Here is a 24,477-nt window from a genome sequence, read left to right on the forward strand (position 1 = left end):
TGTTTTTATTTTTATTCCCTCCCTCTCTAGTGACTCTTGAGTGGAAGACTCCACATCTTGGGTATTGATATCCCATATGTCACTAGCTCATGGACTCTTGCCAATTACATGAAAGAAAACATAATATATGTAAGAACTTACCTGATAAATTCATTTCTTTCATATTTGCAAGAGTCCATGTGGCCCACCCTTTTTATGGTGGCTATGATTTTTTGTATAAAGCACAATTATTTCCAAATTTCCTTTGTTGATGCTTTCTACTCCTTTCTTTATCACCCCACTGCTTGGCTATTCGTTAAACTGAATTGTGGGTGTGGTGAGGGGTGTATTTATAGGCATTTTGAAGTTTTGGAAACTTTGCCCCTCCTGGTAGGATTGTATATCCCATATGTCACTAGCTCTTGGACTCTTGCCAATATGAAAGAAATTAATTTATCAGGTAAGTTCTTACATAAATTATGTTTTTTAAATAAATATATGTAGGACCATCTTTTCCATTTTTAATCTCTTTGGTTTATTCTCATTTTTTAATAAACTTTGTTAGAAGAAAAAAATTCTGTATCTAGATGAATTGTGAATAATAGTATATGTGAAAATTAAAGAAATGACTTGAAAAATAATAGTGTTCAAAATATTCATACACTTATATATCCACTTGAAAGGATACACTGAACATTACCACCTTAAATGTTTAAAGACATGGGATAGGACAACAATGTGAACCTATCAAATAAAAAAGTGCACCCTTTTTAAAGGCAGACAGTATGACCAGTATTTAGAAGTCTTGATAAAGCCCAGCTGCACAGGGCGAAACACGTTGACTAAGACCACTTGGGGTAATTTCTGCCACAACAAAGGAACAACCTTTTACCCTGCACCCACCCTGAGGAGTTCGGATACAGAACGGAGGGAGGTGCATTACGGACTCTGACACCACAAAGGAGTAATCGAAGATCCACAAAGGAACAAAGTTGCAAGTATTAAACCATTACAAGTTATAAAGAGATTTATACATTGTATCCGCTCTTACTGACATTTTTGATTCACATCAATCTGACCCTTAACCTAGAGTAATGTGTGCCTAGATCACGTGGATACGTTTGAGTTACGGCAGTAACAAAGTCTGTTTACCATCCGCTCACGGAGCGAGATTATTCACACCACCGCTCATAGAGTGTACATTTATTTTGTTGCACACCAGCCTTATGATCAGGATCTGCACCAACTCCCCAAGACGCGGATTGAACATCCGTAGAAGGATCGAATAAACACACGTTGGTAACAAATTTCAGGTTTAAACCAGAGCTAATACAAGCACTTTCTTAAAGGAATGTATTCACAATCCGCTGCGCGAATACTGTTAACATAGCAGTGATATCCGTTCTAAAGACCATTCACGCTTTTGTTATTTTCCTTTGCAGATACTTATGCTTTGTTTTTATTGATTTTATATGCGCATCAACTAAGTTTTATTCATGTGTTTTTAAGGGAGACGTCCCTTTAGTATTTTTTATATGCATTTTGTTTAGTAAATAAATACATATATACACGAACCATCCTTGATCACATCATATTTATTATATATTTTACATTCATATATATCTGTGCTTTGTAGCGCTGTATCTTCAATTTTTTATTGTATGGTGAGTTTAATTTGCACAAGGTAGGAGCCAGGCAATGGTTTCATTATGGTGGGAGGTATTTGCAACCAGTGATTTAAAGGGACAGTCAACACCAGCATTTTTGTTGTTTACAAAGAAAGATTACCCCTTTATTACCCATGCCCCAGTTTTGCATAATCAACTGTTATATTAATACACTTTTTACCTCTGTGATTACCTTGTATCTACGCCTCTGCAAACTGCCCCCTTATTTCAGTTATTTTGACAGACTTGCATTTTAGCCAATCAGTGCTCACTCCTAGGTAACTTCACGTGCATGAGCTCAATGTTATCTATATGAAACACATGAACTAATGCCCTCTAGTGGTCAAAATGCATTCAGATTAGAGGCAGTCTTCAAGGTCTAAGAAATTAGCATATGAACCTCCTAGGTTTAGCATTCAACTAAGAATACCAAGAGAACAAAGCAAAATTGGTGATAAAAGTAAATTGGAAAGTTGTTTAAAATTACATTCCCTATTTAAATCATGAAAGTTTTTTTTTGGACTTGACTGTCCCTTTAAGGCAATTGAAAGGTCCCAGCATTGACAGTCAATTAAAGGGACACTGAACCCATTTTTTTTCTATTGTGATTAAGATAGAGCATGCAATTTTAAGCAACTTTCTTATTAACTCCTATTATCAAATTTTCTTCATTCTGTTGGTATGTTTATTTGAAAAGCAAGAATGTAAGTTTAGATGCCGGGCCATTGTTGGTGAACAACCTGGGCTGTCCTTGCTGATTGGACAGCACCAATAAACAACCGCTGTCCATGGTTCTGAACCACAAATGTGCTGGCTCCTTTTTCAAATAAAGATAGCAAGAGAACAAAGAAAAATTGATAATAGAAGTAAATTAGAAAGTTGCTTAAATCTGCATGCTCTATCTGAATCATGAAAGAAAAAAATCTGGGTTCAGTATCCCTTTAAGGAATGAATTAGGTGTGGTGTTCCAGCACTGATTGAAGTTAGGAGGTTAATTAAAACTTCCTGGTACTGAAAAAAAAAAATATTATCTGATGTGCCTAGTTAAAAAGGTGAATTATATTATTGGCTGCTACTAACCAATTAGGAGAAAACAATATTGGGAAGGTGCATAGAAAAAAAATCTTTATACAAAAATAATAAATACTATATAAACTATTTCAGAAAGAGATCCAATAATAACAGATAAAAAATGTTACTGCATATGAGACCTGGACTCACAAACCAGGAAGTCCTGCCTACACTAAGAAAAAATTCCTCGCGAAATATTTGGTAGTGGATTTTGCCTCTGGATAACAACATAAAACTATTGAGAAGTGCCTCACTAGGCGCAACAATGACTTTCCTGTGAGTAGTTCATTCCTTGTGGTGATTAATCATAGACTCCTCCTGCCTGGGGTGGTGCCTGATTTGTAAAGTGTCTGCAGTCCCAGAGCTGAGAATAATGCAGATAACACTGAAGCAGCCTTGTAGCTAGAGAGGTCTCAAATTATAGCTTTAAAGGTAAACCAAGCCCAAAGGGAAGAGAGAATTGCTGGTTTACACTCTAACACTGATCACTAAGGGATTGCTCTTTACACTATGAATAGGCAGGGATTATTATCTCACTGGACGACATAAACTTCTAAAAGAAATAACATGATATTGAGCTACATGTATGGTGCTTTGATCATGGACCTTTCAGTGTGAAAAAAATGTTAAAATAAGGAAACTAAAGGAATGAATACAGAGAAAACGTCTAAATAGTGATGGCACACGGGCAGATACTGTTTGGATCTCATAGCAAATCTTTGCATCAGGGATGTCAGAATTGTCAGGAGGTCAAGAACTATTAGCACTTGGAATGGTATGGTCCTATGGCGAAGTCTCAAGCAAGTGTTGGGAAATCTGTTCTAACAAAGACACTCAAAACTAGTTGAGAATAATTCACTGAAATTTATATATGAAAATGCATTGGTGCAAACAGAGGATGACAGTTCTTACTGGGTCAACTGAGCTTCTGCTTTTCATATGTGGTCTGTGTGTCTGCACTGATATTGGCAAGGAGGAGGCAATGGACACTGCGCAGGTAAGACCTGAGATAAAGGGACTCCGAGGGGGATAATGTTTATTGCATTATAAAGATCAGAGCGCCATAAGCTCCTTCCGTAATACTAAACAAGAGTTTGACTATCATCATCACACTATTAGTTTATGTATAAAGCCACACGACACTGTAGAAGTGCATTCTCTCTATAGCTTTTAGTCACATGCACAGCCTGGTTTCAATTGTCACTTGTTATCTGATGTATACAGGTTACTGCACAGTATTCATTTATACCATATCTTCCGTTTGATTCATTTTGATGGAGAAATACAAGCAAACAAAACTCCTGTAGTTTCCAATACATTCTGCAAGACTCATGCTAGATAAACAATATTAAACTAACACCTTCACACTGTCCTAAATATTCTTTTGGAACTTGGTGCATTTGAATGAAGCTGCTTGAGAGATTAAAATGAAGGTTCACGAATCACTGTTAAAAAAATCCTTCAAGCCTAAACCTTATTATATAGTAGGAGGGCACAGTCTACAAGCCTTATCTCATTGCCGTGCAGGAATATTAGAAAATTAAAGTTCTTTTCCACCTCACATTTTGCGGACAGTTTGCCTCCAATTCTGCTGTGGTATAATAAACTGACAGTATTTCCCCAAATTCACTGCTGGAGTTTACAAAACCCTTGGGTTACTATTGCCTTTATATTTGAGGTGTTTTACGGTATACAGATAATTTCTAGTTCCCAGAACTGTAGCAAACTTTATCAACTCATATTTCATCTGAGCTAATAAGTGTGTGTGTGTGACTATGTATATGTATGTGTGTGTGTATGTAATGTATGTATGTATATATATATATATATAATCTTTTAAGTTTAATTAGTGCTAGAATATGTGACAAATCTATATTATATTACTGTAAACGTTTTCCCCCCAATAATTAATGCTAAAGTGTACTAAATAGTTTACAAATAACACATTTACCTTTATTTTGTCATTTGAAACAGCTGTTTTTGTTTATTGAAACTGCCACCTATACTGAAGGTATGAAAATAGCTGTATTCTTTAAAGAAAATTTATGTAAACAAGAAACAGCCCGATGGGGATAGGAGAGATAAATACTAAAATGTTAATTTTCGATTGCTCTCACTGAGATAAGGAAGCCTTTGTGTACGGAGAGAAATAAGATCAAGACACTAGCTATTTCTACAAGCTCAGCCCAATTAAATGGACTGTGACTTCAATGAGCAAAACAGGCACCTACAAAAAACTGCTATTTCGCATACAAAAATAATTTCCAATTCTATGTGCAGAATTATGTAACATTATCCTTGCAACATCTTAAAAAGCAAGAGATTGAGTGAATTACATAGTGCAGAATTATGTAACATTATTTTTTACGTTTACTGTCCCTTTAAATAACTTTCCAATTTATTTTTATTATCAAATGTTAGTTCTTTTTTTTATCCTTTGTAGACTCATAAGTTGCTGATTGGTGGCTGCACATATTTGCCTCTTGCCATTGGTTTTCAGCTAGCTCTAAGTAGTGCATTACTGCTCCTTCAAGAAAGGATACCAAGAGAATGAAGAAAATTAGAGAGCATAAGTAAATTGGAAAGTTATTTAAAATTGTATAATCTATCTGAATCATCAAGAAGCATTTTGGGTTTCATGCCCCTTTTTAATACCCTGCAGCTGTTTTAACAAGGCATTGGAAAACAATTCGATAGTAGTCATTTCAATACTAAAAGTTGAAAAGGGCATAAAAAATTAAATATTGGTATTGTGCAGAAATGAAAATATATTTAGCAAAAAGTTTAGTTAAAGTTGATATCAAAACTAGTATGAAACAGTTTTATGTTACCACCTCTGCATTGGTAGATATGAACAAATCTCCCCAAACCTGAAAACCAAAAACAGGTTTCTAAAGCAAAGGAACACGTTTTAAAACATAAATCAATTAAAAAAATATATACTTTCACTTTTCTAGTTGAAACATTTAAAAATCGTATGAAGTCAAAAACATATTCTAGAATGCGGCATTTCCTTTGGTCACCATCTCTTCCACTCCCTGGATGTCTGCCAAAGCAGAGCAACCAGTATCTCGCTAATTACGCCCATCTCTTGTGTTATGTCCTGGGCAAAAACACAGAGTGGCTGGAATGATGAAACACATAGTTTTACTCAAAGACTCATAAATCTACAAAGTCATATCTGGATGAGAGGAACTGCCTCACAAATTAAACGGACAAGCAATTATTCCTTTAAAAAATTTTTTTTAATGATTTTGCAATATTTTATTTTAAATTTAAAACATAAATGCGTAACCCTCCAAAGCTTTACAAAGCAATGATACTAAATTTCATCAGAATTTAAATGGATATTGAAGTAGAAAATGCCCTGTAAATGTATATACAAATATATATTGCTGCATGAAATCTTTTTAAAGGGACATGGAACCCACATTCTTTTTTCACGATTCAGATAGTGTAACTTAGTTTAAATCGATTAGATTTTTTTTATCAAAGTTACTTTGTTTTCATGGTATTTTTGGTTGATAACCAGGTTGGTAGGAGCGTGCACGTTTCTTGAGCTCTATATGGCAGCAGATTTGCAATAATGATTTAAAGGGGCACTAAACCCAATTTTTCTCTTTCATGATTCGGATAGAGCAGCAATTTTATAGCAACTTAATAATTTACTCCTATTATCAATTTTTCTTTGTTCTCTTGGTATCTTTATTTGAAAAAGCAGCAATGGAAGCTTTGGAGCCGGCCCATTTTAGGTTCAGCACCTGGGTTGCACATGCTGATTGGATGGCTACATTTAGCCACCAATCAGCAAGCGCTATCCAGTGTCTGAACCAAAAATGGGCCGGTTCCAAAGCTTTCATTGCTGCTTTTTCAAATAAAGATTCCAAGAGAACAAAGAAAAGTTGATAATAGGAGTAAATTAAAAAGTTGCTTAAAATTGCTGCTCTATTCGAATCATGAAAGAAAAGTTGGGTTTAGTGTTTGTTTTGTTAACAAACTGCTGCTATACATTGATCCAACACGTGCATGCTGCCTACCTAGGTATGCTCTTCAACAAAGAATACCATGCAAATTTAGTGAATTTAACTATAGAGTTAAAATGGATTTTTTTTTTTTAAATTGTATCCTCACTGAATTACAAAAGAAAGTTGTTGGGTTTCAAATCCTTTTAAGGGACAGTAAGTATACACCAATTCTCATATAACTACATCTAATAGACACTACTATAAAGAAGAATACACACAGATACTGATAAAAAAAAAATCCAGTATAAACCCTGTTGAAACTGATTTTGAAACTAAGAAGTATATTCTAGTGCACAACTTCTAAGAACTGATTTCTTACTAGCTAATCTGGACAACTCCTATAGCTCTACTTTTGTTATGTGACACACTGATAAGCATAAAAACAAATTACCATTTATTTTTTTTATTATTATTTTTTTTACAATAACTGCAATACAGTTATGCTTATACAAAACAGGAAACATTAGTTTAATGATGGCAATTAATGAACTGTTTTATGTTTACCTGTTAATACCTAATTAAAAGCTTTCAATTGGTTTAATTGAATTAATGATAAGATTAATCTTGGCATCCCTCCAATATCTTGGCACCGATATTTTAAACATTGAGATTTTCAAAGAAAAGGGGCTTGGCCGAACAGTGCCAACGAGCGGTTATGTCTCTCCCATAGAAGTCAATGGGAGCGTGTCATCACCACCTGCATCGCCGACATTTATGCTCCTCAGCATTTTACTGCTACTTGGGGGCCCCTACCCGGCACAGACAGGTTTCACACTGAAACTATAAATAGTTTCTGTGTAGGCACACTCCAAATATTGCCTGTGGTACCTACGTTTTAATGCACCTACTCTAACTACCGGATGTAGTCTCACTAGCTGATAGCTGGCGAGAAAAACATGGCCGCTACCCTTCTTGCAACCTGCACTTCGCTGATTCGAACATATCAATCTGGTGTTATGTCCAAATCAAAGTTCAGCCTACTCCCACAAGAACGCCCCGCTAACTCCCCCTGATGGCACTACACCTACATCATGCCTAACCTACCTGGGAAAAATGGGGGACCAGAATTGAAGTGTCCCCCATTCCTTCTAGAAGGTAGCACCCCCAACAACTGGTATCCCTTGGTGCCTCATCAAATTGCCAGCAACATAATATAAGGACAACGTGATCCCATGCACCTTGCTCGTTCGGCACCCCTTTTATGAAGTGCCGGAGCTGGGCTCATTTCCAGTTCGACGCTCAGTTCCAAGAGCCTGGCTAGGCCGGCGAGGTTTTGCCGGCCCTCCGGCGTTTACCACATCTTATTGACAAATATGTATTGTCATGTACAATATAGATTATTATTTAAAAAATAAATATATATTTGAAAATAAATGTTTATGTTTAAAATAATAGAAAGCATCATTAAATACCTTTTTACTTTATAGATATATACAATACTTTAAACAATATGAATTGTAAATGACTATGCATATTATTTTTAAACACTGACCCCTAAACTGCCATAACCTAAAACTAATTGTAGAAGCTAAGGCCCTACGGATAAATATTCAATATTTAAAATGATGCATTAGTATGTAATATAGTTTAAATATTTGCATATAAATTAAAATGTTATTAATGTTGCTTGTTGTGTTTATTATTTGATATTAAAGACAGTATAATTAAAATTATATTCTTCATAACTGCATGCTTGTTATGTAAAAATATAATTTAACATTTATTAACATATATATCTTGGCTACCCTGGTAATACTTACCAGTGAGACCCCCCTCTCCAGAAGGGCGTGAACAGTATTACCCACTCCCTCAGTTACCTTCGAAAGGTAGCTATGGAACTTCACCCCCTCCTCCTCCTAGTTATGTCCAGCCTCAGGGTGGACAGAGCTAAGAGTCCCTCTCCGTGTTTTTTCTTCATTCCTACATGGGCAGTGGCTGTTTTCCCCCTCTTCTGGCTTTACCTTGTAGCCATGTATCCAACTCTGCTTGTTTGGCGGCGGGCGCCATTATGCCTTCGACACTGGTCACTGTTGTGGCGATAGGAGGTAGAAATCTTTCCAAGTGGTTTCTTTGTGGGGGACCGCCATGTTTCTGTGACGTCATAGATAAGGGACCTCGTCATAGGTAAAGGACTTTTATGCATATTTTTCTATTAAAGGGATAGTAAACTAAAAAAAAAAACTTAAGCTCTCTTAAAACATCTATGTTAAATATATTTGTAATTGGCACTTGTTTAATTTTTTCTATTATTTTCTTGTCATTTTTAATGTAAACTTATTACTGTGCCAAACCCCCTTTTAAACCAGTAAATGGGCCCTATAACGATGTTCTACCTAGGTAGAAACATCATGGCGACCCGCATGCGCATTATAACAACTCACAGCCTAACGCATGCGCAGATTCATGAGCCAAGTACTGGATGCAGGGTGCTCACATGGATTGTGACGTTGATGCCGGAGGGAGTGGTGCACCGCGGCACTAAAGTTTCAAAGAGAGGAAAGAGCAGACGTTGTAGATGGAGAGGTGGATGTAAGTATGCAAAGTGCCCCTAGACCAAGGAGCATGTTGAATCGTTTTTATTATATGGACCATGAATAGTAAAAGAAAATATGGCCGCTGTGCGTTTCTATACATTGTGCACTTGCGTATCCCTTACATTACAAGTGCGCATGCAATGTGCACATAAATAAGAGCATTTATATATTGGATGGGGCTCCGTATTTAGTTTTGCATAAACTCTGCCTCTTTTTATGGGCGTTTGTTACCGCTCCTTTCATGAGAATTTCAAAGTTTATACAAAGGTATGTAGAGGCTTCATTTTCACACAAAAATAATTTTATTTGCAATACATTCAATATATTAATTATAATAGGTATTTTATTTATATATAATTTGCAACAATTTCCAACCCTTTAAGGTATGTTACTTCATTATATATATATATATATATATATACACTGTATGTGTGTATGTATGTGTGTATATATATATATATACACTGTATGTGTGTGTATATATATATATATATATATATATATATATATATACGTGTGTGTATATGTATGTATGTGTATGTATGTATATATATATGTATATGTGTATATATATGTATAGAAGAACAAGGAAACTCCTCGGCACACCAGGGATAGGTAAAAAGCCAGTCTTTATTTAGTGAAAAATAAAAGCAAGATCCTCATACAGCAACATGGTAAAAACAAAACATGAACTGGAACAGGGGGAACAACACCTCCTGTGACATCATACGCGTTTCATGCCTCTGGGGCACTTGTTCACTGATAGAGAACAGGTGGTGTAGGTGCTCTTAATATACAGATTTCTGTCCAATGACATAATATCAATTAAAACACATCTCATTAACCCCTGAAGTTCCTGTCACAAACAAAAAATTCTAACCTATATAGCCTCTCTATGTGGTACCTATTACAAAAATGTGAGCATATATGTATACATTGCAATATATATTTAATTCACAGTGTCACAATTTAATATAAACCATATATACTATTGTTTTTCTTTACATAAAGTAATAATGAAATATTAATGCTATAAAACAAGAAATGTGATAAACTCAAGTTAAAGTATAGGTATATATCTAAACTGGACATCAAGACCTAATCCTCATTGTAATGTAAATCATACTTAGAGACAAAAGGGTTCATAATACATTAATTAAATAGTATTATGCATATAAGAACACTCCTTTTCCCTTAACAATACATTATAGTCGATTGGTCAACGTTGAATAAACATATTTACATCCATTCTGGAATGCAAACCCGTAGGTACCCTAGTTTTTAAATGCAGAATCCAAAAAACCTCTCTTTCATCAAGTTTCTTTTCCCTATCTCCACCCCGGGGATGTCTTGGTATAAAGTCTATGCCCTGTACTTTCAACAAAGATTTATCAGAATTGTGAAAATTTCTAAAATGTTTGGCAATGGGCGTCCTTGAGTCAGGGTCCTCTATGGACCTAAGATGTTCCATGACCCGGTCCTTCAAGGACCGTTTAGTACGTCCCACATATTGAATATTACATCCCTGACAAGTCAATAGATAAATTACGTGTGTACTATTGCAGTTTATGAAATATCTTATGTCACTTGTCTTGCCTAGTGCTTCTGATCTGCAGGTGTTACCCTGAACTATGTGCGAGCATGTTTTGCATCGTGAGGCATTACATTTGTAACACCCCTTACGTTTTTGTAACCATGTATCATTTACAACTCTGGGTAGCATAGAGGGCGATAATATGTTTCTCAGAGTCTTTGCTTTACGTGACACAAATTTGCAACCTCCCTCCAGAACTCTATTTAATTTTTCGTCACTCTCCAGGATTGGAAGACTCTTTTTAATTATTTTACAAATCTTTCCATACTCCATACTGTATGGTGTAGCAAAAATGGGTACGGAGGTAAAAGATTTCTCATTACTCTCCCTTGTGCCCCTTCTATCTTTTTTATAAGTCAGAAGTTCTGACCTGGGGACCTGATCTATTTCAATTTTTGCTTGAGTCAAAATATTTTTTGGATAGCCTCGTGATTTTAGTCGCTTCACGGTGTCTGCAGCATGCTCTTCATAGGTTTTCGGATCAGTACAGTTCCGTTTCACCCGAATGAGTTGGCTTTTGGGGATGGAGGCAAGGAGATGTGATGGATGGCAAGAGTCATATTTGAGGATACTGTTACCCGACGTGGGCTTACGGTATAGTTCAACCTGAATTTCTTCATCTATTGGTCTAATGGTCACATCCAAAAAATTTAAAGAATCTGCACTGGATTCTATTGTAAAAATGAGATTTAACCTATTACTTGACACATATTGATGAAAAGAGTGAATAGACTCATTATCTCCATCCCAGATAAATACCAGGTCGTCTATGTAGCGACCGTAGTAAATAATAGATTGCCTAAAAGGGTTTGTATCTCCAAAGATGTGGAAGAGCTCCCACCAACCTAAAAATAGGTTGGCGTAAGATGGCGCAAACTTGGCGCCCATGGCCGTTCCACATCTTTGGAGATAGAAACGTCCTTCGAAAAGAAAAAAGTTGTGAGTCAGCAAGTATTCCGTGGCTTGCAACAAAAAGGATATCGTGGCCTCATCATAATTAGATCTATATCTTAGAAAAAACTCTAATGCCTCCAAACCTTTATCATGAGGTATTGACGTATATAATGAAGAAACGTCCATGGACATAAGAGTATAGCTAGATTTCCATGAAATCTCTTGTATTTGTCGAATGAAAGATGTGGTATCTTGAATATAGCTTGGTAGTGCTAGAACTAGAGGCTGCAAATATATGTCCACTAATTCAGATAGTGGTTCGTTAAGGGACCCTATCCCCGCTACAATGGGGCGCCCTGGGGGATTTAGGGGATCTTTATGTATTTTGGGGAAATAGTGAAATACGGCAGTTACCGGCCACTCAGGAATCAGATATTCTGACATATTGGCCGAAATAATACCATTGTCCATGCCGTATCTCACTATTTCCCTCAATAAACTCTTGTATGCTGCCGTAGGATTGGTGGCCAAAGTACAATATGTATTGCGATCTGATAATTGACGGGAGGCTTCCAGGACATAATCTTGCCTATTTAGGACTACTAGGTTTCCACCCTTATCGGACTCTCGAAATACAAGATTTTTATTTGAAGTTAATTGTTTCAATGCTTTATTGTCGGATACAGTGAAATTTTTATTGGAATGTTTGGTACTGTCTGTAGTAGTGGAGGGAGGATTTTTTAAATCACTGTCAAGTTTAATAAGTTGGTTTTCAATGGTTTGTTGAAAAATATCCAACGAATTACCTCTCGTTTGTACTGGATAAAAGGTACTTTTATTTTTTAATCTAGATATATTTATATCTTGTACAGATGGACCATGTCTAATACCATCAGTATCTAACAATTGTAAATCTTCCATGTCCTGTATACAGCATTTGTCTTGAAATGTCAAACCACTCCCAGAGTCGTTGATAGGTTGTTTATGAGAAACATTGTTTTCCCCGTCCGATAATAACTCTGTCTCAGACTCATCTTTTAGAAAGTGTTTTTTAAGGGTGAGCAATCTCACAAATTTGTTTAAGTCTAAAATGGTCTGAAACAGATTGAAATGACAGGACGGAGAAAAACTAAGTCCTCGTGACAATACCCTCTCTTCTTCATGACTAAGATTATAGTTAGATAAATTAATCACTTCTTTTGCAGATATCTGTGTGTTTGTTTCCTCCTTACTCTCTGTGGGTATCGTTTTGTTTTTTCTGTGTCTACGACGGTATCTGTTTTGGCCCCCTCTACGTGTTCTTTTGGATGTAACGGTTTTAGAATTGAGTGAGGTGGGCCTGATCCGTTTTTTGACAATGCTAATTGGGGAACAATAGGTGTATTAAGTACTGATAACTGTTCTGAAGCATCATGTGTGTATCCTGCGGAATCACTGTCTGATGTATCGTAGTCATACTCTGTATCACTAAAAGTTACCTTTTTGTTCTGTTTGGATTTTTTATATCTGAGTTTTCTACTCTTATTGTTGCTAACAGAGACTGATCCTTTTTGGGACCATGAGTAAACATTTTCAGTATCGTAGTCCATTTTATCTCTGTTAATTTTTTGTGCCTTAAATTCCCATAATTCTCTCCGAAATTTCTGCATATTTTCTTTAAATTGGGTATCATAAAGACCAAATTCAGGGTCTGTTTGTACCTGTTTTAGTTCAATTTGTAAGTCTTGCATTTGTTTAATCAGTGTTAGCCTCTGTTGTTTTTTATAATTAATCAAAATTGTAATTAGTGTTTGTGAACATGTGGAAAGAGCTGTATTCCATTCCTCTATAAACTTAGAACATGTAACATGGAATGATGGAAATTTTTTAATTCTAAGTCCCCTAGGGATATGTTCTCTCTGTTGGTAGATAAGGAAGGTCTTAATGTCCAGTTCTAGTCTAATATCTGTCTTTCTTAAACTATCCATTTGTACAAATAAGCTCTCTAGATCATGTTGAACATCATCTAACCAAGACTGTAATGTGTCTGCTGAAGGATCTAATGTTTGTGTAAGATCCTCAAAAACAAAACCTTGTGCTTCTTGTGTTTCCATGATATATGGATAGGTATAGACAAAAATAACACTTAAAATAGATATATAACGTCTATATTAAACCACAATAGTCACCACAATAGTATTGTGAAATATTTATAGAAGCAAATATTCATATCTGTTGTACTGTGGCTAGAAGTACAATGGTTGTTCAGTAAATTTTTGCTGATATATATATAGAGTGCCCAGTCAATTAAAACAAGCATCAAAATTGACAGATAATATAAGTAGGCACCTAATATATCATACTTGTGGATTAGTCAAATATTATGTCATGTATCCAATTTATACCACAATAGTTAATAAATCTAATAACCATAAAATACTAGCAGATGCATATATTGAAATCAATCTGCTTAAGAAGGATGAATAACCCTATATGTTAATTGAGGTCCATCCGTCGTAGAACACTTGGTAAGAAGATTAATTAATAAACACCAGCGAAACATGAGCCTAAATATACTTTCTGTTAGATAAATGACGATATCCAAATATTATCGCCAAGGAATTTAGTGGGTAAAAAACACAGAATATCGTAAACAAACTCTCAAATGGTTACCAATGATTCATGTGTGCTGTCAACCATGCATGTAGTTAAGATGTAAGACTGCAATTTATGTATCTAACAAAAAAACTCCAAGCGTATTACTATGAGCCCATTGTCCATGATTAAAGTGGAAAATTAAAAGGGAAAAAGAGAAAATTGTTATAATGAAGTCTATATTGCACAGTCCATCATAGTAGTTATATTATAGCTGTACAGACTATCCACAATGTGCTCCATTAAGGCGTTATTGGTATTAGATAGTCCATGGATATATATATACATACTAGGATATCCAAGTATCCGGAAAAGATATATCTTGAAATTACAGTTCCACAATGAAGAGGTTAATATATACTGATTACCAGTCACCAGTATCGTGGTATAGGAAGTCGAAGTTGAAAGGCTGATCTACCACTCCGTTAGGCCCAAACATGTAAAAAAGAGCAATCTTCAGGTAACGCTATGTAATGCGCTCGTGAGAATAACACTGTCAATTTGTGTAAAATGCTATCGCAAGCATTGGTTGATGAGCCACTTACCCGGAACAGAGAACGACACAGGAACACAGCAAGTAAGGGTAGGATGCTCCAATCAACTCTTTCTCACGGCGTTCTTCTGCGTTACCACGTGTCCTGCTCCTCGGCCACTGCGGGTGCACGTAGGGATTACGTCTCTGTCCAGACGCTGCACATAGAGAAGAACAAGGAAACTCCTCGGCACACCAGGGATAGGTAAAAAGCCAGTCTTTATTTAGTGAAAAATAAAAGCAAGATCCTCATACAGCAACATGGTAAAAACAAAACATGAACTGGAACAGGGGGAACAACACCTCCTGTGACATCATACGCGTTTCATGCCTCTGGGGCACTTGTTCACTGATAGAGAACAGGTGGTGTAGGTGCTCTTAATATACAGATTTCTGTCCAATGACATAATATCAATTAAAACACATCTCATTAACCCCTGAAGTTCCTGTCACAAACAAAAAATTCTAACCTATATAGCCTCTCTATGTGGTACCTATTACAAAAATGTGAGCATATATGTATACATTGCAATATATATTTAATTCACAGTGTCACAATTTAATATAAACCATATATACTATTGTTTTTCTTTACATAAAGTAATAATGAAATATTAATGCTATAAAACAAGAAATGTGATAAACTCAAGTTAAAGTATAGGTATATATCTAAACTGGACATCAAGACCTAATCCTCATTGTAATGTAAATCATACTTAGAGACAAAAGGGTTCATAATACATTAATTAAATAGTATTATGCATATAAGAACACTCCTTTTCCCTTAACAATACATTATAGTCGATTGGTCAACGTTGAATAAACATATTTACATCCATTCTGGAATTCAAACCCGTAGGTACCCTAGTTTTTAAATGCAGAATCCAAAAAACCTCTCTTTCATCAAGTTTCTTTTCCCTATCTCCACCCCGGGGATGTCTTGGTATAAAGTCTATGCCCTGTACTTTCAACAAAGATTTATCAGAATTGTGAAAATTTCTAAAATGTTTGGCAATGGGCGTCCTTGAGTCAGGGTCCTCTATGGACCTAAGATGTTCCATGACCCGGTCCTTCAAGGACCGTTTAGTACGTCCCACATATTGAATATTACATCCCTGACAAGTCAATAGATAAATTACGTGTGTACTATTGCAGTTTATGAAATATCTTATGTCACTTGTCTTGCCTAGTGCTTCTGATCTGCAGGTGTTACCCTGAACTATGTGCGAGCATGTTTTGCATCGTGAGGCATTACATTTGTAACACCCCTTACGTTTTTGTAACCATGTATCATTTACAACTCTGGGTAGCATAGAGGGCGATAATATGTTTCTCAGAGTCTTTGCTTTACGTGACACAAATTTGCAACCTCCCTCCAGAACTCTATTTAATTTTTCGTCACTCTCCAGGATTGGAAGACTCTTTTTAATTATTTTACAAATCTTTCCATACTCCATACTGTATGGTGTAGCAAAAATGGGTACGGAGGTAAAAGATTTCTCATTACTCTCCCTTGTGCCCCTTCTATCTTTTTTATAAGTCAGAAGTTCTGACCTGGGGACCTGATCTATTTCAATTTTTGCTTGAGTCAAAATATTTTTTGGATAGCCTCGTGATTTTAGTCGCTTCACGGTGTCTGCAGCATGCTCTTCATAGGTTTTCGGATCAGTACAGTTCCGTTTCACCCGAATGAGTTGGCTTTTGGGGATGGAGGCAAGGAGATGTGATGGATGGCAAGAGTCATATTTGAGGATACTGTTACCCGACGTGGGCTTACGGTATAGTTCAACCTGAATTTCTTCATCTATTGGTCTAATGGTCACATCCAAAAAATTTAAAGAATCTGCACTGGATTCTATTGTAAAAATGAGATTTAACCTATTACTTGACACATATTGATGAAAAGAGTGAATAGACTCATTATCTCCATCCCAGATAAATACCAGGTCGTCTATGTAGCGACCGTAGTAAATAATAGATTGCCTAAAAGGGTTTGTATCTCCAAAGATGTGGAAGAGCTCCCACCAACCTAAAAATAGGTTGGCGTAAGATGGCGCAAACTTGGCGCCCATGGCCGTTCCACATCTTTGGAGATAGAAACGTCCTTCGAAAAGAAAAAAGTTGTGAGTCAGCAAGTATTCCGTGGCTTGCAACAAAAAGGATATCGTGGCCTCATCATAATTAGATCTATATCTTAGAAAAAACTCTAATGCCTCCAAACCTTTATCATGAGGTATTGACGTATATAATGAAGAAACGTCCATGGACATAAGAGTATAGCTAGATTTCCATGAAATCTCTTGTATTTGTCGAATGAAAGATGTGGTATCTTGAATATAGCTTGGTAGTGCTAGAACTAGAGGCTGCAAATATATGTCCACTAATTCAGATAGTGGTTCGTTAAGGGACCCTATCCCCGCTACAATGGGGCGCCCTGGGGGATTTAGGGGATCTTTATGTATTTTGGGGAAATAGTGAAATACGGCAGTATGTATATGTATATATATGTATATATATGTGTATATATATATATATATGTGTATATATATATATATATATATATATATATATATATATATATATACACTAACACACACAGCCATGTTGCATTTATTGATAACTGGTTATATTTTTTTCTTTAGTGATGCAACCCAGCCTATGCCCACCTTTTCCCTATGTGTAAATCCTTATTGCTAGCAAGCTAAGTAAACTTTATAAAGTGTGTGTTGGACAGATATATGATCAAAGCTTTTCGGATTCACCTGTGGGTTCTATGGATTATTTATAATCCACTGATTCTGCCTCTGAAGGGAAAACTCCTGAGTCTGACTCCCATGACATTTGACACTGAAACTATTTCTAATTTTCTTAAAGGAATTAGGGTTTCTCTGAGAATTGAAGATAAATTGCCTTAGGTTTCCTTTTATTGGTTTAGTGCAAGTTCTGCATCTGATAAGTATTTATCTGTCTCTGATGCTTTTAAATCCATGTATTTAAATATTTTCTCTAACATGGAAAGCAGCTTGGAGTCCCTTTTTTTTTTTTTTTTTTTTTTTTTTTTTTTTTTTCTTTCTTCTTTCTGACTATCTTTTTACCTTTGCGCAGATTTTCAGAAAACAAAACACTTTTCTCTAACAAATTTTTCACTAGTTATATGAATCTATGGTTTCCACAGATCTGGTAAGAAGGGAATAATGGCTCAACTATTTTTAATCTATTTATGTCTCAGAAATTAACTTAATATTTTGCCTTTTTTGGAAAACTTATATGGTTTAAAATAAGGAATGTTTCTCAGTCATTTTGCTTTACATAAATATGGTTCAAATGAACCACAGGAAATTGTTTATTTCACAAAACTAGTGTTTTTAATATAAAATAAATCAAATCTACTTTCTTTACAGACAAGAAAAGTCAGAATTTAGATTATTTCTACAGAATTACTTCATGAGTAAATTCTGAAGATAGCAGCCTGGTTTGTGGTCTGATCTGGAGTACACCATTTTTCTGTAATCCTATTGTATTTAAAGGGACACTCAAGTCAAAATAAACTTTTATGATTCAGATAGAACATGCAGTTTTGAGACACTTTCCAATTTACTTATATTTCAAATTTTGCATAGTCTTTTTATATACACACTTTCTGGAGAACAAGATCCTACTGAGCATGTGCACAAGCTGACAGGGTATATGTATACTAGTCTGTGATTGGCTGATGTCTGTCACATGATACAGGGGGCTGGAAAATGGAAGAAAAAAATTAATTTGTCAGAATAAAATCTGCTAACTTGAAATTCAGAGCAGGTGTTAAATCATTGTCTTTTTATTATGCAATTATTCTGCATTGAGTGTTCATTTAAGGTACAGGGCATTATGTTATAGTAATGTTATTTACAGACCTGTATTACACTAGCTGGGAGTGTGTTTCAATTACAACACTAAACCTATCTATATCAGGCAAAGATCTCTCTAACAGAAGTTTATTTTTCTCTTCACTTTCAAGATTGAGATTCTCTGTCCCAAACTAGGGGCAAGAGAGGTAGTTTTCTTTTTCAGCTCTTCGTGCTTTTTAATCCTATTCACTTGCTCACGTGCCTCTGCTTGCAAGCAACTTTCAAGCTTGGAGACATTTGAACTAGATTTTCATTTTTGCTCTGGTATATTTTCACTCCCAAAAATCTTTGAAATTAAATGCTACATTTTAGTTCATAAGAAGTTTTTAAATAAGATGGGGGTTATATATTTCTAATATTTTAATCTGTTATTTCTAAAAACATCTGTCTCTCTTTTCACTGCATTGTCCCTTTTCAGTTGTACCGAAGAAGCTCTTCTTTAGTGAATTCAGAATTTAATCTGTCAGAGGTCTAATTGGTTCATTTTTCTATGGAGTTACAAGAAGTCAGTTAGTCCTGAAGGAGATCTTTTCTATATTTTTGCAGGCTCAATGCAAGCTTTTGATAGCCATTCACATTTTAGGTTCTATGTATTTCAGCACAGACTTCCTTTGCAGTGAGTAGGTCTTTCCAACAGACCGGTAAGTCTACAATTAAGCTTTTGTTAGGATTGTGGACAAATAGATATATTGTGAAACTGACAATAGAAACTAGAAGCCATAAATCCATCATCTATGGAAGAATCCATTTTTCCAGATGTTCAAGCCCTAGGAGTGGATACTCTGTATTGGGAGTTCACTCTGATCTATGTGTTTTCTCTATTTTCCCTGATTCCTTATCTATTAGAGGATTTTGAAGGGAAAGATAACATTCTTTGTAATTATTTTCTCTTTTTTGGTCTTGCAGACTTTAGTTCCCTCTGGGGCACTGGTTTTCGGACCTGTTCTCGGGCTTCCCTAAGTGGGCCTCATTTTGGTTGGTCCAATATAATGCTTTAATAGCAGATAGTTTCTATTGGCATTCTTCAAATAGATTATATATCTCAGTTAATTAGAATTTTGGTCTTTTTGAAAGTTGTTTTTGCTGCAACACATGAGGCATTAGATCTCTTGGTAATGCAATATTTTCAAGTCTTGATCTATACTCAATTTAGGCCTAGTTTCCATTGAGGTGGTAAAGTTTGGAAACCAGTGTTAACATGAACATTCTCCATAGACTTTAAAAGAGATAAATGTTTTTACCACTAGTTTCCAAACATTACCACTTCAATGGAAAACTAGGCCTTAGTAAGAGTTCTACAATTTCATCCTGGGTTCTTGCTTTTAGATCCTCCTTAGTGTTATTTCTATCTGGTTTCTTTCAATGTAAAACCATTTTTCCAGAGACTATTTCAACAGCAGGAGATGTTTAGAATTTAGGTACTTTGTTATACTCTCATACCTTATTCTTTAGTCATGAATAGTCTTCAGAACTATTGCCAAATTTGTCTCTATTGAAGTCAAGATATTAGTTGTCCTTTCTGCAGTCCTGATAAGCAGGAGTATTGAATGAAATAATTGTAACCTTGTGGTCTGTTTTCAGTTTTCTGCTAGGGGACTCAATTAGTTTGTAGCTGTTTTTCTCTTTGTTTTTTTTTTTTTACAAAGTCCTCGTTTTGGGTAGACTTTTGCAAGGTCTACCATCTTTATTTGTTTTTTCAAGTTATTTTGTGATCATACAAGTAATAGAATGAGCAAGTTCCAGAGGGGCTCATGCTATTCTCGTCAGGGTTAGGCTCCCTCTAGACCTTCCATCTTTGGTTTGGTTTTACAGACGTTCTCTAAGGCTTACAGACAAAAATGGAAGTGGAGGACCCTCTAGTGGGCCTGTAACAAAATTAAGGGGTAACTGAGTTGAAGTCTGGAAGGTACTAGGTGTTACATTGTTGCAAGTGTAGGGGCGGGTGTTTCTGCTGACCTTTATAGGTCCTGGCTGCAGTGGATCCGGCCCTCTTTGTTCCTGGTTCCAGACTTTAAGGGAGCTTTCCCCACCCACCCGTCCCTGGATGAAAAGGTGGCGGCTCGTAGTGTTAATGGTTAGGGGTCACCCTGGAGGGGGTAGGTTTATTTGAATTAGCCCTTTAAGCCCAGGTTTTAATTTTAGTCTTCCACCTGTTCGGGCGTGTTTTTACGACTCGTTTGAAGAGGTCGCCTTACTAGGCTGGTTGTTTATGCCCTAGCTTGCGGTCGGTCAGGGCCCAGAGAGCGGGCAGGGAGAGAGAAGAGTGATGCCCTAGGATGGGGGAGGCGACGCCCGCTAGGTGCCGACCTAGGGGTTACTCCCCTCTGCGAATCGTAGGCCAAACACCTCTATCAGCTTACAGCTTTCTCTCTCTGCCAATTGGTCGTGCGCAATCCGTGCCGCTCTGCAAACACCGTGTAGGGCCCTGGCCGTCTCTTAGTAGGGGTTAAACTAGCTAATTAATTGCTGCCACCAGTTAAGAACTTTACACAGTTCTTTGTTATCATTATTAAAGTTGCCTAAGTTGGCATATTTACATAGCCTAGTTTATTGTTGTAATAAACATGACCGTGACCGGTCTTTAGCCCAAAACCTGTTGTTGTGTGTTTATTGGTCGAATTATTCAGGGTATAGAAAGACGTAATAGAAACAAAGGTCCCTTAAGAGATAAACTTCCTATTTTCAAACTTTTTAACTTCTGCTAAGTTACAATATAATAAAAAAAATACAGTATCCAAAATAAAAAAAACATTATACCTAATACACATGCCACATAAAAAAAACAAAATAAAATAAAAAAAAAACCACAAAAAAAACTAACACTAAAATAAATTCCAATGTGTACATGTATGTAAAATATATATGTTTTTAACCTGACATGTTAGGGAAAAACCTTATTTTAAATGTAAACTAATACTGCAGTTTTGGTTTCATTGCTAATCCTTGCTTGCAGATAGCTCAGAAGAACATCTGAGAAGAAAATTCTGTATCTTCTGGGGAATATTTTCACCACAGGATTCCAAAGATCTTTGTTCCATAAGAAAAAAGCCCCCATTATAAGCTAATTATCAGTAAAAAAAAAATGTGTTTTTCAGACAGCGTTAGCATTGTTGTAACATTAAATTGGACTGAGCTATTTGTGTGAGGATTTTCATTTAGCTTTTGTTGAGCATAATCTGACATGCTGTGCTTTAGAGTCAGCTCTGTTGTACACCATCTTTGTAAAAAGCTTGTGCAACAGAAAGCTTTTCATGTATTGTAAATGATGGAGAAATATTGTCATGCTAAGACAGTTTGGTCTTCACATTCCCCCACAGAAGAATGCATAGTAAATTGAACTAGTAAATTGAAGGAAACTTTCAATTCTACTGATATAGTAATAAGGCGACGTTAGAGGAAAAAAAATAAATACAATAAACACATGACATACAGCTGCTTAACTTAATTTAATTAAACATGGTAGTAAAACAACGCCACACTCTATTCTTTCCAGATGGTAACATTGGAGGTGGGTGTTGAAAGACAGAAGGCATTATACATTCTTTTGTAAGAATAAGAAAATTGATGCAGCAGTGTTACATTTTAATTACAAAGAGAAAACTAAAGTTATAAGTTCTCTTTGACAGACACTGTACTATATATTTTTCCTCCTTAATGTGTTCCCCAAAAACCAGCTGCAGTGAAAACTGCTTATTCAGTTTTTTTAATATTTAAAAAAAAATAAATTGTTCATTGAAACACCGCCCATTGTTTGCAAGATCATACCCATTTAAATGGGCTGTCTGCATAAACCACAGACCTGCATATCTTATCTCACTCTCTCTAAAGGCAAATGCCAATACATAGGATGCCAATACATATGTACTCATGTTCATTATGGGTTGTGGTTTCAGTTAGTAAAAGCAGCTTATTCGGTTGCAAAAATAACCCTTAAAGATCAATGTCCAATACATATAATACTCTACAGCAGGTATAACAAGGCATTGAGAAAAATTAAGGGGAAAATGTCAGTAAATTTCTTTTAATGCATTCCCATTGGTCCATTTTGCTTACTGGGGTGTATTAATATGTTTAAAACAGCTAATTTACCTTTATTTTGTCATTTGAAATAGCTGATGTTGCCTATTGTATTTACCTATACTGAAAATGTCCGTACTTAAAGTGAAGGTCAATTTTGATGAATTAGTGCCCGGTTTTTAATAATCCTATTAAAAACAAGGGCACTTTAATTCATCAAAATTGACATTTCATTTGTTTTCTTCAAAAACTTACCTTTTTAATCCTGGCAGCTGCTCCAGCGATTCCCCCGGCCGTCGGAAGCCTCTGCAGACGTCAGAAATGCTGGCTTCCTCCAATCACGCCCCCCCCCCATGGAATCTTGGCCTGATGCAACGCCGTGATTGGAGGAAGCCGTATTCGTCATTTTGGACCCTCGAAGACTGCTTGCGATGGGCGGAGGAAGTGCTGGAGCGTCTGCCAGGATTAAAAGGTAAGTTTTTGAAGAAAACAAGTGAAATGTCAATTTTGATGAATTCAAGTGCCCTTGTTTTTAATGGGATTATTAAAAACCAGGCACTAATTCATCAAAATTGACCTTCACTTTAAGTACTGGTTATAGAAAAGTTATACAAACAAGAAGCTGCTAAAGAAAATACACTGCCAGTGTTAGAGACTGCAATTGAAAATTAACATTTTAATGCCTCTCTAGAAGTACTGGCTTTTGTGTAGACAGACAGAAATATAATAAGGTCAGTGTACCTAGACATAAAGATGTCCACTCTCCCTAAAAGGTCAGCTCATTTAAATGGGTTGTTGTTTCAACCATGAAAACTATTTCATATTGACAATACACTTATGTTTTATCCATACATTTTCTTTCATGTAATTAGCAAGAGTCCATGAGCTAGTGACGTATGGGATATACATTCCAACCAGGAGGGGCAAAGTTTCCCAAACCTCAAAATGCCTACAAATACACCCCTCACCACACCCACAAATCAGTTTTACAAACTTTGCCTCCTATGGAGGTGGTGAAGTAAGTTTGTGCTAGATTCTACGTTGATATGCGCTTCGCAGCAGGCTGGAGCCCGGTTTTCCTCTCAGCGTGCAGTGAATGTCAGAGGGATGTGAGGAGAGTATTACCTATTTGAATGCAGTGATCTCCTTCTACGGGGTCTATTTCATAGATTCTCTGTTATCGGTCGTAGAGATTCATCTCTTACCTCCCTTTTCAGATCGACGATATACTTTGATATATACCATTTCCTCTACTGATTCTCGTTTCAGTACTGGTTTGGCTTGTCTACTACATGTAGAGGAGTGTCCGGGGGTAAGTAAGTCTTATTTTCTGTGACACTCTAAGCTATGGTTGGGCACTTTTATATAAAGTTCTAAATATATGTATTCAAACATTTATTTGCCTTGACTCAGGATGTTCAACATTCCTTATTTCAGACAGTCAGTTTCATATTTGGGATAATGCATATGAATAAATCATTTTTTCTTACCTTAAAAATTTGACTTTTCCCTGTGGGCTGTTAGGCTCGCGGGGGCTGAAAATGCTTCATTTTATTGCGTCATTCTTGGCGCGGACTTTTTTGGCGCAAATTTTTTTTTCTCCCCCTGTTTCCGGCGTCATACGTGTCGCCAGAAGTTGC

General features: G+C 36.1%; 1 protein-coding gene across 1 annotated transcript in view; it reads left to right on the forward strand.

Moving 5' to 3' along the window:
* Positions 1–3,067: 3,067 nt before the first annotated feature.
* MMP28 (matrix metallopeptidase 28) overlaps positions 3,068–24,477 on the forward strand; it is a 248,459-nt gene continuing 227,049 nt past the window's right edge. The window contains exon 1 of the mRNA XM_053707424.1: positions 3,068–3,714. Coding sequence (XP_053563399.1) covers positions 3,589–3,714 — 126 coding nt within the window. The 5' untranslated portion in view covers positions 3,068–3,588. The remainder of the gene's footprint in view (positions 3,715–24,477) is intronic.

Source organism: Bombina bombina, chromosome 3, assembly GCF_027579735.1.
Source record: "Bombina bombina isolate aBomBom1 chromosome 3, aBomBom1.pri, whole genome shotgun sequence".
Lineage (NCBI taxonomy): Eukaryota > Metazoa > Chordata > Amphibia > Anura > Bombinatoridae > Bombina > Bombina bombina.